General features: G+C 48.5%; 1 protein-coding gene across 3 annotated transcripts in view; it reads left to right on the top strand.

Moving 5' to 3' along the window:
• Positions 1-18,530, top strand: part of LOC139250462 (interferon-induced GTP-binding protein Mx3-like) — a 74,770-nt gene that overhangs the window by 30,497 nt on the left and 25,743 nt on the right. For all 3 annotated transcript variants that reach the window (XM_070872864.1, XM_070872863.1, XM_070872865.1), the window contains exon 9: positions 3,232-3,390. In XM_070872864.1, the coding sequence (XP_070728965.1) occupies positions 3,232-3,390 (159 nt within the window). The remainder of the gene's footprint in view (positions 1-3,231; positions 3,391-18,530) is intronic.

The following is an 18,530-nucleotide window of genomic DNA, read 5'->3' as shown; positions in this document are numbered from 1 at the left end:
TAAAATCCCACTCCTATGCGAAGAGCTGATATCTGAACGATTTGCCTGAAAGAGCGTTGATGTGAGTGACAACACTGACACACTGCTGTGTGTGTGCAGCTCAGACATCAATGGTGCCCATCGCCTTGGTGCCAGTTAAAGTTTACGTTGATTGATGTTAAGTTATATTTAACCCTTTCATGGTAAGGAATTGCCAATGTGTAACAGTGTAGCTATCTAAGACAATGCGCAACAAGGTTCTGTTCAATAACAAAAATTTTATAACCATCATTGGTCTGAAATCAGAAGTATCGCAGGCAATAACACCAAACCACCGCCCACATCCCACTTTTTCCACCATTGACATCAATCACATGTTCAACATGTCCAGCAACACAGAATACAAAGGCAAAGCAGGAGAGTGGTCCCCAGCCCCCATACATTGCAACAAATTGCATACATCCAGATAGAAATAGAACACAGCCATCATCTGCGCACATGTACCTCACTGTCCTTCCCCCCCCCTCTGCTTCTCCCCACCTCTACCCCTTCCCCTCCTCGCTCCATGGCGCCTGGCCGAGGAGCTCCTCAGGCTGTGCCTCATTGGAGGGGATGAAGGCAGATGCGGTGGTTGCACCGGTACAGGAATGGGGGGTACCGAGGGGGCAACATTCTCTGAATCAGAAGAAGGATCTTGGTCCTTGCTCTCATTTGTCGTTCGCAGTGGTGGAGTGTCGCGCTCGGGGACCACTGGGAGGCCGGTGGCAGCAGTGTTCCTGGCTATCGCATCCAGGGCCTCAGCCATCCGCGGAATGTACTCGGTCATGGTGGCCAGCTGTCGGGATATGCCCCCCAATGTTTCGATAAGCTGGTCACCAATGGCTACAGTCCTGGACAACTGTACCACCTCTCCGCTGTCATGTGGCGCTCGTGGAACAGACCTGCCGCGTCCACGAGACCTCCGCGGGGTCGGCGCTGTCCTGGGGACAAATGGGGTACCTTGTGGCGAGGTGCTTGGGGCCTGTACCTCCAGAGTGGAGGTGGGAATGACCGGAGGACCACTAGATGGCCTTGGGGTGGAATGGCTTCTGGAGCGTGGCGATGCAGGTTCCTCGAATTCCGCAGAGAACAGACCCAATGGATTGACGGGTGAGAATCGGAGCTCCTCAGCACCAGGTGTAGGATCATCCGCCGACTCCTGCCCCGCGCCCCCACCTTCTGGTCTCTGTGGTCTTGCCTGGGGCCGCGCTGCTGGCTGAGCTGAAAAACACGAATGAGGTTATTAGAGGAGAAGGGGGTACTCGGGTCACAAGGTGAGTCCAGCGCTACACACAACATATGCACAACAAAAGCACCACCGCTCTCAAAATCATCACAGACATCACATTTCATGACCATCAGCACATTTGCATTGCAATGATTTTCATTAGGCCAGCATTATTTCTATGACAATTTTAGAAATCATCTATCATGTATGATTGGTCGGATATGAGTGGGTGTGGCATCTATTGACTTCACGTCACACAAAGGTGTAAGCTTTACTCACGTGGCATCACTTCAGAGTCTGTAGATGCATCCGTGGCTGTCCGGGGGTGCTTCCCCATGAGTGCGAGCACCCGCTCCTCCATCCCAGTGATGTCGCTGGGGACTGGTGGCCCCCCACCCGTTCACCTCTGCACGGACCTCATCGTCGATAGCTCCTTCTGTAAAAGGTGACAGGACGACATGGCATGAGATCATTGCGTGATATCATTGCTAGGTACTGTCACAGACACTGATACAACACATAGCCGACAGATGTAATATTATTATGATTATTATCATTCTTTACCTAAAGACGTACACCGTGACTGCAGGCTTTGAGTAAAACATTCCCGGTAAAAGTGAAAGACCTCACATCTGCTGATAGTCACTCATGACTGTTACAAATCAAATTATATAAATACAGAAGTACATGTAAATCAATGTAATACTTACTCTTGCGGATCCCACAAGGTCGTTCCATCGTTTGCGGTATTGGTTGCCCTCACAAACCTCGCTGGTCATCGACGAGACCACCTCTGCTATCTCGGTCCATATCTTCTGGTCGGCCTTTGGGGTGGGCTTCCCACGCCCTCCCTGTGTCAAATCACCCCAGTGTAACTCGACCTGCAGGAGGGAGGCATTTTCCTCATCCGAGAACCTCCTGGCTCCTTTGTGCCCTCCAATGTGCTCCTCCCCCAGCTCACTGCGCTCTCCAGCATCAGTCTCCACAGCGTGCTGTGATGCCTCCTCCTCTCTCTCCATTATAGGCTAAATTCGGGCAAATATGTGGCTGGTAACAGCTACTTTTTGTTTGCCTACTTGCTGTGAAGCTCTAAAGTCATCCTCCCAAAGCAGCCACACCACACCCAGACACACCTTCAGTCCCTCTGAGCTCCCTCTCTCTCTGTCTTCTCTTCTGCGCATGTCATGGTGACCCTTGACCCCCAGGATCGTGGGAATCGAGCGTTGCCATGCCGTTGCTAATGATGGCCTCACTTTACAGCAGAAGGTCAAAAAAATTTAATGCTACTGCCCATTTTATATCGCTCGCGGTAACGGCTATTGTCAAAAGTGGAGACTAGGTGCTTTGAGAATGGGCTAGAAGCTGGCAATCTGAAAACCCTTTTTTAACGCCCATGCCGGAAATATACCACAAAAGTGGAGGTTCTAGCCCTTATTACCTTACCCACGTCCTCCGCCTCCACACATAGATCACATTTTGGTACCTAATAAGCCCTACTCTTTCCTTCGTTAACCTCTTGCTCTTTATGTAATTGTCTTTGGGTTTTCTTTGATTCTACTGATCAATATTTTTTCATGCCCACTTTTTGCTTTCCTAATTTCCTTCTTAATTTCACCCCTCTGAAAGCAATGTCCAATTTTCACCAGAATGACCAAACACAAGACATCTTTACACATGCGCTATGCAACATCACTGCACATAGTCCGGGAGTGTCCCCGGAGCCACTCCCGCTCCACCACCGGAACTGTCCCGGAGCGCAGAGATACCCGCGTGAACAGAGTTTGTGTCGCACGTCTGGTGCAGTCACGGTGGAAGAGCGGGAGTCAGCGGAGCAAATTCCGGCTATATTGGCCAAGGAAATTCTCTCTGCCCCCCCCCCCGCCCCCCCACTCGTGTTGTTCTCGTTTCGCATCAAGAACGGTTACAGAAAGACCAGAATAGATGGAGTTTCTTCACTCTTGTGTCTTGTTTGTGCTTGGGTTCAGACAACGAGGAAGCGATCAAAATCGTCGAACATCACGAAAAATACTCGAAAGGCAGAGAGTTGCCTGGATTCACAAAATACCGAGTTTTCGAAGCGATTATCAGAGACCAGATTCAGGAGTTACTGGAGCCCTCCCTTCAAATGATGAAAGAGTTTTCAGGTAAAACATGAAACACATAGGGTGGGAAATTGAATATGTTAGTGCCACCTGTTAACGCTGGTGAAGAGCACTACTGGGGCGTTAAAGGTTTATCGCCCGGGCACAGCGATATTAGAGTCGCTCGCCAATTTGAATAATGTTTTAATGACAGCACCATAACATAGCACCAGGGACATCAATGAGTGTGCACCACCCTGCTAGTGCCCCAATCACAATATTGATTGTTTTCACTGCATGTACTGCTTGCTTCTAATCACGCCACGCGCTCACACATGGTATTAGCGCTAGCGTGGCGATATACAAGGCAATGAGCAACCGGGTCATTGGGAGGTCAGATTGATTGCTACCTTCCCAGAGATTCTGCTGACGGCTTTCAGATTGTGAAGATAGTTGCTTTGTTTCTGGTGTTATAGTTTGTTCATTAGCAAAGGCTACCGCTCTCTGAACGTTCAGTTGGTGTGTGACCGCAGATAGCTCACCCTCGCCATCAATGCCTGCTGGCAGAACCCACGATTCATTTATCCTAAGAACATAAGAAATAGGAACGGGAGTAGGCCATACGGCCCCTCGAGCCTGCTCCGCCATTCAATAATATCATGGCTGATCCGATCATGGACTCAGCTCCACTTCCCTGCCCGCCCCCTTTATCCTCTTATCATTTAAGAAACTGTCTATCTCTGTCTTAAATTTATTCAATGTCCCAGCTTCCACAGCTCTCCGAGGCAGCGAATTCCACAGATTTACAACCCTTTGAGAGAAGAAATTCCTCCTCATCTCAGTTTTAAATGGGCGGCCCCTTATTCTAAGACCATGCCCCCTAGTTCTAGTCTCCCCCATCAGTGGAAACATCCTCTCTGCATCCACCTTGTCAAGCCCCACTCATAATCTTATATGTTTCGATAAGATCACCTCTCATTCTTCTGAATTCCAATGAGTAGGCCCAACCTACTCAACCTTTCCTCATAAGTCAACCCCCTCATCTCCGGAATCAACCGAGTGAACCTTCTCTGAACTGCCTCCAAAGCAAGTATATCCTTTCGTAAATTGAAACCAAAACTGCACGCAGTACTCCAGGTGTGGCCTCACCAATACCCTGTACAACTGTAGCAAGACTTCCCTGCTTTTATACTCCATCCCCTTTGCAATAAAGGCCAAGATACCACTGTCCCACAACTCTTCCAACCACCACATGGAGCTCGCTCGGGGGACAAGGGTTATGCACTCGCTGCCTGGTTGATGACATCACTCTGCAACCCCAACACTCGTGCTGAGCACGCATACAATGAGAGCCATACCGCCACAGGAACCTCATCGAACAGAGAATCGGGTTGCTCAAACAACGGTTCCGCTGCCTTAACTGCTCTGGTGGAGCCCTGAGGTACTCTCCTGATCGAGTCTCCCTTTTCGTTGTTGTGTGCTGCATGCTGCACAACCTGGCCATTGAGAGGGCCCAGCTTTGGGCCTGGAGGGCCCAGCTGCAGACTGCAGCACCTGAGGCTGGGCGGCAGCAGTGTCGGATGGCTGGGGTGCAGACAGCGCCAAGTGCATTGGCGCAGAGGCAGTGGTGGGAGCCGGAATACTGTCGTCCTGAGTGAGGACAGTACCTTCCATTTCACCCGACACACTGCCACTCCCCCGTGGCAGTGTGTCAGCATCCGGAGCTATCTGATGGGGAACAGATTGCTGGTCTCCTGCGGCACTGCCCAGAAACGGTGGCAGCAGTCAGTGTCTGAGTCTGTATGAGAGCAGACTGAGTCTGCATGCCACCAACCACTGACTCCATTACTGCAGTAAGCCGTTGCGTGGCTTCGGCCTGTTCGAAAATAGCTGCTGCCACCTCACCCATGACACGAGGCGTGAGGTCCAGGTCCCCAGCGTCTCTGTGCGAGTCTACCATGCTTTGGAAGCTGCTAAGGGTGGGCTCGAAGATTTGCTGGGAGGTGGACTCCCCCAAACGCCTAACAAGTGTGCCCATGCTCTCGGGCACCCTTGCCGTTGCACCCAGAAGCTCGCTGTGCGTGCCCGCTGACCGTCTGGCCATAGCCTCCACGTCGAGGTCCTCATCTGAGACCTGCTGAGCAGAACCTGCGCGTGAACTCACCCTCCGGGGAGCAGGCCCTCGAGCTTCCCTTGCATCATGTCACTGTTCAATGCTGCTGGGTCCTGGAGCAGCACCCTGATCAAAGCCCAGGAACATCGCCACCTCCACCGACGTCGTCTCCCCAGAGCTGGGGCCAGCTTGCTGAGATGACTGTGTCTGAGCTGGGGTCTCCTGTCCTTCATCCTCCTCTCCCTTGCTGCACTCACTGGGAGGCTGAGGGACAGGCTGCTGCTGTGCTGGCCCATCATCTGCAAGCACAAAGGCACAAGAGTGTTCAGGGGAAGGAGGGCAGGAAGGGAGCAAGGAATGGAGACACTGCACTTTAATGCTAAAATGGGAAAGGCTTGAGGTTTGCGGGGGAAGTGGTATCAGGGAAGAGGCAGAGGTGAGGAACATACCAGTGCTATCCCCATGGGGGGTTGGTACGGAACACACCAGTGCTGTCCCCATGGGGGGTTGGTACGGAACATACCAGTGCTGTCCCCATGGGGGGTTGGTACGGAACATACCAGTGCTGTCCCCATGGGGGGTTGGTACGGAACACACCAGTGCTGTCCCCATGGGGGGTTGGTACGGAACATACCAGTGCTGTCCCCATGGGGGGTTGGTACGGAACATACCAGTGCTGTCCCCATGGGGGGTTGGTACGGAACATACCAGTGCTGTCCCCATGGGGGGTTGGTACGGAACATACCAGTGCTGTCCCCATGGGGGGTTGGTACGGAACACACCAGTGCTGTCCCCATGGGGGGTTGGTACAGAACATACCAGTGCTGTCCCCATGGGGGGTTGGTACGGAACACACCAGTGCTGTCCCCATGGGGGGTTGGTACAGAACATACCAGTGCTGTCCCCATGGGGGGTTGGTACAGAACACACCAGTGCTGTCCCCAGGGTTGGTACGGAACATACCAGTGCTGTCCCCATGGATTTATGAAAGGGAAATCAGGTTTGACAAGTCGGTTAGAATTTTTTGAGGTTGTGAAGGATGTACTCAACCTGTCGAAATCTCGACCTCCGAAAAGAATGACTCCGACACTTACAGCTCCGGTAGAAGTTTCTTTAATTTACTTGCTCGCAAGGGGTAGGTCACACTCAGTCAAGGGCTAAGTGAACACCTCCGCAATGGTTCAGTTTAACAAGATATTTATACAGTAAAACCAAAGTTATGGCCTCTCCCTGTGTATTGCTCTGTCTCACAGTCAGTGAATATAGATAAAGAGTTAATTACTATATCCTGGTCCTGACATGGTATCCAGATATTTCCTTTTGTCAGGGTTATCAGAAAGCCAGCCGGCCATTACTCCATGAGTCATAGGTAATGGGCTATCATCTGTCTTGTATTGTGTCAGGATTGTTCCAATTTCCTGGTCAGTTTATCTGTTTGCATCAAATGGATGAGGTCTCGGGAAGAGATAATGGCTAGAAGATAAGGGTGGGGTGACATGGAACTCCTGTAGTGTAGACAATAGGAGAGCACCATGGGGGGTTACTTGTCTCAGCATGACTTGTCTCCTAGCTGTCTGATGGCCATCAGCCATCTCAAACCAGGTTTAGCTGTTTATGCAAGCTGACTGCTCAAATGCAGAAAGTTCTGGAAGGGCCAGGACTCAATTTTGATATATATATATTGCAAAGGGCACACAAATACCGTGTGGTATCAGCTTAGATAAAAATACATTTCCACATTCCCCCATTTTGTCCTTCACAAGGACAACTCAATCCATTCTGATCTTGTACAGTCTCTCCATTTCCATTTCCACACAAGAGCCTTCAGCAGTTGTTGCTACCATAACTCTAGCCGTGGTCTCGGTAGGTAACATAGTTTCTCCCACCCTGGCACAGCAACACTTAACGATGACAAATAATAGATACAGGGCGAAGACTATCAGCAGGAATATGATCAAACCCTGTACCACAGATTTCCCCAGGGCTCCCAACCATCCTGATGCCCAACCCCACAAGGTGATACCGTCCTGGCCAACTGTCTGTTTATACTCTATGACCTTTTTCCGGATGTTTTCAGCTAGACTGCCAATATCTTCTGATTTATCTGGGATATATGTACAGCATTCTTCACCTATTAATGCGCATGTTCCTCCCTCCTTGGTTAGGAGATAATCTAAGGCCATACGATTTTGGAGAGCCACTGTTCGAATAGCTACCATTTCGTCATTTATCCCTTCAAAGGCTTGGGAAGTTGCATTGGCTACTGATTCGACTAAGTTAGCCAGTTCAGTCGATGCTATTCCATAGGGTGGCACCATTACCTTGAATATTCCGTTTAGCCACGTCAAATCCCGTTTAAATCTATGACTTCCATAGGCCTCCCTTAGAGTCCTTACTGATCTGATAAGGGGTACCACATATCCTAAGTAACAGGACCCTGTCCAGTCGGCTGGTAACCATGGGTAGGCTTTATGGCCACAAATAAAGTAGGTGCAATTATAGGACGTCAGCTCCTGGTCCTTTTGCACTATCCCTACTCAAGTGGTCTCACCTTCCCACCCTTCACCCGGGGCTTTGTTATGGACCATTGTCCAGCCAACGGTTGCTATCTTTCTCTCAGTGGGATTAGTTGTGGCTTGCCATTTAGTCATTTGGGAACACTTGCTGCGTCCCATTTCTGGTCCTTTAGTTTCATTACTCACTAGGCATATTATACCTTCAGGGTTTCCTATTCTGGGAGTAATGCTTAGGAAGGGAGGCTGATGGTTATTATCATAATTGGGCTGGTACCATCCCTGGAAGGCTGTAAGTTTATACCCTGCCGACCTCCATTCTGTTTGCTCCTTCGTTTCTGGCCCCTTAGTTAGTTTTGTCCTATTTTGCACTGTCAACCATTCTACCATTTCTGATTCGTTAAAGGGGACAGATCTCAGGGGAATACTCCCTTCGGAGTGGACAGGTACATGGAAACATATCCAACAACTCGACAAGTTTCTTTCTTGAGCATACCTATGACTCAGTGCCATAAATACGTTTACGTGCAATTCCCTTCGGTGGTGGGTCTGTACCCCTGGTGTAATCAATAATGTGAAGTAAAACCCTGTCAAGCCCAGCACCATCAGTCCCCATAGTCCATACAGTTCCTTATTCAGTCTTCCTTTTTCTGTTCCTCTGATTCCTTCGTCCCTTCCTCCTGGTCGGGTGCCCGTTTGCAATGGGATGCGTGGATCCATGTTGGTCTTTCCTTTACCTTGATTGCAGTATTGGTCGCCAGCAAGACCTGGTATGGTCCTTCGAATCTTGGCTGTAGACTGCTTTTTCTTTTAAAAATCTTGATGTAAACGAATTCCCCTGGCTCCAGGTTATGACACTTCCCTTCCGCTGGCTTGACTTGGGCTTCCTGTGAATGAAAGCTGGAAATACATTTGGTCAGTGCAATACAATAATTCAACATATTTTCCTCCATTTTGTGGATGTCCATCTGTTTTGCAGTAAATGGTGCTGTAAAAGGTAGTCGTTGGGGACGTCCCATAACTATCTCATGCGGTGACAGGCCTGTTGTTCTGTTGGTTGCAGATCGCATTACCATCAAAGCTAAGGGCAGCATTTCTGTCCATTTCAGTCCAGTGTCATTGCATAGTTTTGCCAGCTTATTTTTAAGCATTCCATTATATCTTTCAACAAGTCCAGCTGATTGTGGATGATAACTGCAATGAAAACGTTGATTAATCTGCAAAGCTTTACACATTTCTCTTATAACAGTTCCCGTGAAATGTGACCCGTTATCACTAGAAAGCTTAGCAGGGATTCCGAAGCGCGGTACAATTTCTTTTAACAAACATTTAGCAACAGTAGTGGCATCGGCCTTTTTACATGGAAAGGCTTCAATCCATCGAGAGAACACATCTACAATAACTAATACATACTTGAATCCCATACACATAGGTAATTCAATAAAATCCATCTGTAAATGTACAAAAGGCCCGACTGGATTTGGGTGGGAGGCAGATTCTACTTTTTCCGTCTTACCCGGATTCATTGTCTGACAGGTAACACAATTTTCACAGATTTGTTTTGCAATTGCTGAAATACCTGGTGCATACCAAGTTGCCAAAATATAATCTGCCAATCCCCCTTTGCCTGCATGTTGAATGTATGAACACATCGGGCAATCCATGGAAGTAAGGATCTGGGGGCCACCACGCGGCCGTCATGGTGAACCCATATTCCTTCTGGATTTTTATAACATTGATCCTTCGTCCAGGTCACCACCTCCTCCGTACTGGCCTGTGTCTGAAAGGCCAGCACGTCATTAATAGTGGGTGGCGGGTCTGAGCAATTATCTTTCCTTAGTGGGAACAATGACACCTGCATCCCCCCTTTCGACAGAGCTGCTGACTTAGCTGCATTATCAGCTCTGGCGTTCCCAAGTGCCACCTCATTCAACTGGCCTGTATGTGTTTGGCATTTGATAATGGCAAGTTTCAAAGGGCATTGAATGGCTCGCAGGAGATTTTCCACTTGTTCTGCATTTTTGATAGGGGTTCCTGAAGAAGTCAGGTACCCGCGAATCTTCCAAATTTGTCCATAGTCATGTGATACCCCAAAAGCATACCTGGAGTCAGTGTAGATATTAACTGTGTGTCCTTCAGCCAGAATACAGGCTCGAGTTAACGCAAACAATTCGGCTTGTTGGGCTGAAAAGGAGTCTGGAAGAGAGGCTGTTTCGACAACATTAAACTGAGTTACAATTGCATAAGCTGCTCTAGGTTGGCCCCTATCATTTCGTAAGTCTGATCCGTCAACATAGTACACTCGATCAGGGTTACACATTGGTACATCTGTTAGATTGATACGTGGTTTAGTCACTAATTCGGTTACCATTTCACATGAATGGGGTTCGCCGTCGTCTTCCGTGGGGAGTAGAGTGGCTGGATTTAAGGTAGTACATCTTTTGATGATAAGGTTCGGATTTGATAACAGTTCGACCTCGTATTTAGTGGTTCTTGCGGAGGTTAGGTGTTGGGTAGCACATTTAGTAAGTAAAATCTCGACAGAGTGTGGGATATACAAAATGGTCTGATGATTTAGAGTTATTGTCTGAGCCTGTTGCAGAGCATAATAAGCTGCTGCCAACAAAGGAAGACATCCCGATAGTCCGCGTCCCACTGGGTCTAGTTGGACACTGAAATATGCTACCGGTCGCTGCCTGTCCCCATGTAACTGAGTCAAAACAGATTGTGCAAAACCCGACTTGTGATGCACAAATAAGTTGAATAGCTTAGTGTAATCTGGTAATCCCAAGGCGGGTGCTGAAGTGAGGGACTGTTTAAGGTTCTGAAAAGCATTCCGGGATACCTCATTCCAAATCAACTTCTCTGGTAGTGCGGGCATGGACATGTCTAACAGTGGTCTAACAATCTCGGAATAACTCGTAACCCATTGCCGGCAGTATCCTGTCATGCCGAGGAGGTGTTTCATTTCTCTCTTGGTTACTGGTAGTGGGGCAGAGCAGATTGCTTTTACTTGGTCTTGTGTCAATTGTCTCGTATCTCTGACCAATTCGTGCCCAAGATACCGAACCTTTTCTGAGACAAATTATAACTTTGCCTTTGACACCTTGTGTCCTTTCGAGGCCAGAGCTTTTAATAACACAAGGGAGTCCGTTTCGCAGGCCAATTTGGAGGGTGAGGCGAGCAATAAGTCGTCAACATACTGCACAAGTGTAGAACCTGCTGGTAAAATTACATCTTCCAGATCCCTCTTTAGGCATTGTGAGAATATGGTAGGGCTCTCGGTAAATCCCTGCGGGAGTCTTGTCCACGTATATTGGCGTCCTTTATACGTGAAGGCAAACAGGAATTGGGACTCTGGGTGAATGGGTATTGAGAAAAATGCTGAACACAGATCAACTACTGTGTAATACGTTGATGATGCCGGAATACTGGCAAGTATAATTGCCGAGTTGGGTACCACTGGATAAGTTGGGAATACCGAATGATTCACGGCTTGTAGGTCTTGGACAAATCTCCATTTGTCACTATTGGGCTTCTGCACCGGAAAGATCGGTGTGTTACATGGACTTCTAGTTGGAACGATTACTCCCTGGGCCAGCAGGGACTTAATGACTGGCTCAATACCTTGTTCTGCGGCTGGGGACAAGGGGTATTGGGGCTTCTTGGGGAGCGGGGCGGTTGAATTGATCGCTACCTTATAGGGTTGTGCGGTGAGCATCCTTCCTACTTCATTAGCGTGTGTCGACCATAGTTGTTCTGGAACTTTAGCAAGAAGCTCTGCTGTGCTTTGTCGTACTGGGAAGCTAGTGGCTGAGAGCATCCTTTCTTCTAAGACAGCATCGAAGTATATTTTCCCATTCAACTTGACAGAATAGCCTCCCCCCCTTTCATGTTGCCCCAAAGTTCCATTACGTGTGTGCCATTCCTCTTGTACTGGGGATCCTTGCATTCATTTAACCATTCGTCCTAAATCCTGGGGTTTATGTGTGCCTGCAACCGCAAGGGTGCAGTGTGGAACGCTCCCTTTAACCCTAAACAAGCTCTGACTGTGGGAGGATAATTCAACCCCTGCCGCTATCCCTTCGGGTCCGATAAAGATTTTTTTTTTCGATCATCAATTGATGTTTCTGGTGCAGGAATGGTTGATAAAAGATTTGTGCTGTAGCGTCTGATCCCGTGTTGTCACAATATGCTGTGCAGTGTAATGTTTCGTACCACTTGCCCAAGGTTTGAGATTTGAGGTAGTCTGTGATTAACCTTGTTACACACCAATATGAACCAACCAAATAGGATAGGGTTTTGCTTAGTGTGGGGTCCAAATTTTTCCAGGCATACAATATGGGAGTTGTGGGTTGAAGTAGTGGATATGCGCCACATTTATCTATGGGGACTCGAACCTCCAGACCAGCTGGGGAACAGAGGATCGTGGCATTCATTTTACATAACAGGTCACGTCCACACAGATTCACTGGAACCTCCTTAGACAGTAGAAATGAATGATTATCTTCGTAATCCTCTAATTGTACATTGATAGGGTTGGAGAAAAACATTTGCTGTGCGTGTCCAGATAGTCCAATCACTGAGGTTTGATTAGTGGAAGTGGGAATTCCCCTCGTATCCTCCCTTGAAAGGACCGAATAGGTGGCACCAGTATCCACTAGGAATGGGACATCCTTTCCTTGTATTCGTATTTTTACTTCAGGTTCTCCTATGGCATTTAACGAAACGACGGGTAGCTGTTTGTTCACAGCACTCGGGTCTGGGATTGGGCGTCATTGATCATTATACGGGCAATTTGGTGGTTGGCCGAATTGCTTTTGATTCTGTGATCCAAATGGATCTTGCACAGAGAAATGAGTCTGAGGTCTAGCATGTACCTGGACTTGGGTCACATATGGGTTGGGTCCTGGAGGGGGAGGGGATGCTCTATTACCTGCCTGTTGAGTCCAACCATAATTTGGTTGTTGCTGTTTTGCCCGGCAAGTTCTAGCCCAGTGACCAATCTGACCACAATTGTAACAGGTATCATATTGTTCCTGCCCTGCACCTCCTCTCCCTCTTCCCCTGTAATATCCTCCTCTGGCTCGCCCTCTTCCTCTACCCTGGGGGGGGGGCGTAGGACGGTGTCACCGGGGTGGGTGTTATTGGAGCTGCTTGTCCTACAAACATGGTGACCTTGCTTTTAGATTCTCTATTTCGCTCTTGTATGTCCTTTAACATAGATACAACCTTGGATAGCGATTCCTGTCGCCATCCGAGACAAACTAGTTTAAAGGGATCTCTGAGTTCGGGTCGTAGCCCGTTTACCACGGCGCTGATCATAGGAGCCTCTACCTCCTCCATTTTCATGCCTGAACATTGGTTCATGATCTCTCGCACTCTTTCTACATAATCCTCAACATCCTCCTCTTTCTTTGTGTAGTTTCCATAATTTTGGACCAATTCGTTTTCCTCGGGAACACCGAATGTAAGGCTTCCCAACATCTTTCCCAGAACCCCTCTCCTGGCTTCGTGCTGGGATCTGCATCCGGAGCCTCTCGATGGGTTTTAAAATCTTTTAATTTTATCTCAAGTTCGGCAAATTTTGTGTCCTTTAACCATGCTTTCAGTAAGATTTGACCATCTAATATACTGGGTTCGTGGCACAAGATGATCACTTTTAACTGGTCTATGGCCTTTTCAATATTGGTTTTAGGGTCTGCCAATCCTTCCACAATTATTCTTAACTCACTTGGTGACCATGGTCGATAAATAGGGGACCGGAGCCCCCCCAGAGAGTGGACTGGGAAAAAGTCTTACTGGGTATGCTGATGATGATGGCTCCAGGGCACCGGGCCCTGGTCCACGGGTAAGACTTACTGGGTATGCAGATGATGATGGCTCCAGGGCACTGGGCTCTGGTCCACGGGTAAGACTTCGTGTGCCCCCTGCAGGGCCGTCACGGTATTGATTCCCTTGTGACTGACTTATATTTCCTGCAGCCGCACCTGTATTATTGAGAGCGGGTGTTACCCCGTTTCCCTGTACTCCGGCCCGAGGATCATCTCCTCCTTGTTGGCCTGGAGCACCCCCCGGGGATGGAACATACAGCGGTGGTCGATGGCTGTAGGGAGTCCAATCCTCATCCCAGTCCTCATCCTCATCCTTATCCCAACCCTCAGGGGCCCTAGGTGAGTGTGCCTTTGTCTCTTTAGCAACCATAACAGATGGGTGTTTGTTATGTCGAGGGCGATTCACCTGCTCTACCCGTTCATCCCCCTGCTTTCTCCCTCTAGTACACTGCTTGCTAACTCTTAGGCTCTTCTCGTGTCTTTCCTCAGCTTCCCTTTTCCAATCTCCAAACGCTGACCAATTCACTTTTTTTTTCCCTCTTCTACCTGGGTCTCTGTCTATAAGACATTCTTCTAGACAGGTTATTCTCTCTAAATTGAATGAACCATCGGGTGGAAATGGCCTGTTTTCACCCTTAGTCCATTTTACCCATTCTCTTAGGTGGTCAATTGAAGACTGACCACAATTCTGGAGCATAAAATGGGCTGGGGTCCCTTTTGGTGGTGGTTTACTTGCTCCAGCCCCCATTCTGGATGATTTAAGATTTTTCCACAGTTTCTGATCTCACAATCCTTTCGGCCAACCGAGTTCTCTACGCCCACTTCTCCTGGCCGTTACGTGGCCTGAAAAGGCTCTTAATTTGGGCTCAGTCTGGGTGTGTGAGATATGTTGGCACGAACCAACCGTAGTTGATCAATCAGTTACTGTTTCTTTTCCTAATCAATCCTTGTGGGTTTTTTTTTTCGAATCACAACTTTCCCTAGTGACTCTTCTCGTTTCTCTAATGGCAATGACTCACAAAGGTATTGCACACGACAGTAATACAAGGACAACAAACAATATTCCCGCGAGTACACAAATCATAATAGAGAAAGCAGGAATGGGGTACTGAAGTTGAATGTTCAGCCATGAACTCATTGAATGGCGGTGCAGACTAGAAGGGCCGAATAGCCTACTCCTGCACCTATTTTCTATGTTTCTATAACCTCTAAACAAATTCTCAGTCTGCGTTGTACGCCACTACAGACCGAGTCCTTAACTTATCCTAATAAAAACTGATAAAACTTAAGGTTCCGTACCCAAACTCTTTGATCGATTGCGCTTTCTTTTTTTTTTATAGTCTTATCACATAAGAACCCCTTCCGAATTAAAAACAATAAAAATCTTATCACATAAGAACCTGGAACCCTTTTCGATCGACTAGCGCTCCCTTACCTACTGAAACCTTCCCCGGGCTGTCTCGAGATTTTTTTCCAGAACCTGTTCTCTTCTGCTGGCGAGCTGAGAAAGAAATGGTTATAAAAAAATACCTTTAGCTTTTAAATGCCGAGTCTTGTAGATGCAGTACCTCAGCTGTGGACAACAGATTACATCTGCGATTCAACAGTGAAGAAACCTCTTGTGAGCAAAAGGCTCACCTTGTTTGGCCACTGAAGCCTTTCACTGGAGAGGCACTATGCCTGTATCCGTTTTACTCACAGGACAGAGAGTATGCATCTCGGTGGAACCTCCAAGTTATAACTGTCGAAATCTCGACCTCCGAAAAGAATGACTCCGACACTTACAGCTCCGGTAGAAGTTTCTTTAATTTACTTGCTCGCAAGGGGTAGGTTACACTCAGTCAAGGGCTAAGTGAACACCTCCCAAATGGTTCAGTTTAACAAGATATTTATACAGTAAAACCAAAGTTATGGCCTCTCCCTGTGTATTGCTCTGTCTCACAGTCAGTGAATACAGATAAAGAGTTAATTACTATATCCTGGTCCTGACATGGTATCCAGATATTTCCTTTTGTCAGGGTTATCAGAAAGCCAGCCGGCCATTACTCCATGAGTCATAGGTAATGGGCTATCACCTGTCTTGTATTGTGTCAGGATTGTTCCAATTTCCTGGTCAGTTTATCTGTTTGCATCAAATGGATGAGGTCTTGGAAAGAGATAATGGCTAGAAGATAAGGGTGGGGTGACATGGAACTCCTGTAGTGTAGACAATAGGAGAGCACCATGGGGGGGGGGGGGTTACTTGTCTCAGCATGACTTGTCTCCTAGCTGTCTGATGGCCATCAGCCATCTCAAACCAGGTTTAGCTGTTTATGCAAGCTGACTGCTCAAATGCAGAAAGTTCTGGAAGGGCCAGGACTCAATTTTGATATATATATATTGCAAAGGGCACACAAATACCGTGTGGTATCAGCTTAGATAAAAATACATTTCCACAAACCTGACTACCCGAGTGAGGGCATTGAACTTCTTGCGACATTGTGTTGCCGTCCTGTCCACCACGCTCCTGGCAGACACACATTGCGCTCCCTCCCTCCTGGCATTGGCCTCCTGCTCGTCTCAGGAAACATGGAGGCCCAACGCCTCTCCACCGTCTCCACAAGAGCCTGAAGGGTGTCGTCGCTAAAGCGCGAGGTGTGCAGTCTTTGTCCCTGAGCAGCCATGTTGCTGCTTCAACACCAACAGCAGGGATTGAATGGTGAGTTTGAGGCTGTGTGACATCATAGCCCCTCCCCTTAAAGATCCAGTTGGAGCCAACAAGTCTGCTGTGTCTGGACATGAGCCCAGCTGAAATGGATCAGCAGCGCTGCACTTGGCGATACTATTGCCCTGAGAGAAGTGTACAGTGCTTGATTTAGTGTTGCTATCCCCCCTTAGAGCGGTAAAAATCAATTTCCCGATCGCAGGCACTAATTATTGGCCAGCGCTAAAATTAGCACCCAGGCAATGTTACCGCCTCAAAATGGTCAATCATCAATTTTCCGCCGATAGACTGCATAATACAAAACGCCACTTTAACCAAAGAGCTTAATCGACGGGGGGGGGGGAAAGGAGATTGGGGGTGGAGTGGGGGGAAGGAGAAGGGGGAGGGAGGCTGAACGGGCCGGGCCCGTCCCCAGCACCAGATTTACAGGTAGGTGACGTTGGGTCGGGTCGGGTGGGTGGTGGGAGGGAGGTCGGTTCGGGTCGGGGGGAGGGAGGGAGGGAGAGGGAGGTCAGGTCAGATCCAGTCCGGATGGGGGGGGAGCGGGAGTCGGGTTGGGTCGGTGTCAGGTCCGTTTGGGGGGGGGTGAGCGGGAGTCGGGTCGGGTCCAGTCCGGGGGGGGGGCGGGGGAGGGGGAAGCGGGAGTCGGGTCGGGTCCGGTCCAGGGGCGGGGGGGGTGGGGGGGGTAGCAGGAGTCGGGTCGGGTCGGAAGGAAGCAGGAGCTGGGCTTGGGAGGAGCCTTATTCACGCAGCCCCAGTGAAGCCATTGGGCCAGGGCTAGGGGCTGTGTGCTTCGGGCCCCTCCCACACAGTTTCGGGCACCTGGAGCTACTGCACTTGCATGCTCACTGTAGCTCCGCCCCCTACAGCTCCTGCTGCGCTGCGCCGAGGGCCAGAAGACCTGCAGGGAGGTGGAGAATACGGAGGGTTTTTTTAGGCGCACTTTGTGGCGCGAAAAACGGGCGTCCAGGTCGGGACTGCGCCGTTCTAGGCGCGGCTCGAAACTTGGGCCCATATTACCCCCAACCCCGTGAACTTTTATCTTGTGCAGTAACCTTTTATGTGGCACCTTATCGAATGCCTTCTGGAAATCCAAATACACCACATCCACTGGTTCCCCCTTACCCACCCTGCTCATTACATCCTCAAAGAACTCCAGCAAACTTGTCAAACATGATTTCCCTTTCATAAAACCATGCTGACTCTGCCTGATTGAATTATGCTTTTCCAAATGACCTGCTACTGCTTCTTTAATAATGTATTCCAGCATTTTCCCAACGACAGATGTTAGGCTAACTGGTCTATAGTTTCCTGCTTTCTGTCTGCCTCCTTTTTTAAATAGAGGCGTTACATTTGTGGGTTTCCAATCCCCTGGGACCGCCCCAGAATCCAGGGAATTTTGGTAGATTGTAACCAATGCATCCACTATCTCTGCTGCCATTCTTTTAAGATCTTAGGATGTAAGCCATCAGGTCCAGGGGACTTGTCCGCTTTAGTCCCATTATTTTACCGAGTACTTTAGTGATTGTGATTGTGATTGTGTTAAGTTCCTCCCTCCCTATAGCCCTGATTATCCATTATTGGGATGTTTTTAGTGTTTTCTACTGTGAAGACCGATACAAAATATTTGTACAAAGTCTCTGCCATTTCCCCGTTTACCATTATTAATTCCCCAGTCTCATCCGCTAAGGGACCAACATTTGCTTTAGCCACTCTTCCTTTTTATGTACCTATAGAAACTCTTCGTATCTGTTTTTATATATCATGCTAGTTTGCATATCATGGGGTGGTGCTTGTTGGAGATGGTCATTGCCTGGCACGAATGTGACTTACCACTTATCAGCCCAAGCCTGAATGTCGTCAGGTCTTGCTGAATACTGGCTTGAACTGATTCATTTTCTGAGGAGTGTGAATGGAACTGAACACTGTGCAATCATTAGTGAACATCCCTACTTCTGACCTTATAACGGAGGGAAAGAAAGAAAGACTTGCATTTCTACAGCGCCTTTCAACAACTGCCGGATGTCTCTGAGCGCTTT

This window comes from Pristiophorus japonicus, unplaced genomic scaffold, assembly GCF_044704955.1.
Source record: "Pristiophorus japonicus isolate sPriJap1 unplaced genomic scaffold, sPriJap1.hap1 HAP1_SCAFFOLD_378, whole genome shotgun sequence".
NCBI classification, from domain to species: Eukaryota; Metazoa; Chordata; class Chondrichthyes; family Pristiophoridae; genus Pristiophorus; species Pristiophorus japonicus.
The sequence above is the reverse complement of the archived record's forward strand: the minus strand, read 5'-3'. Positions and strand labels throughout refer to the sequence as shown.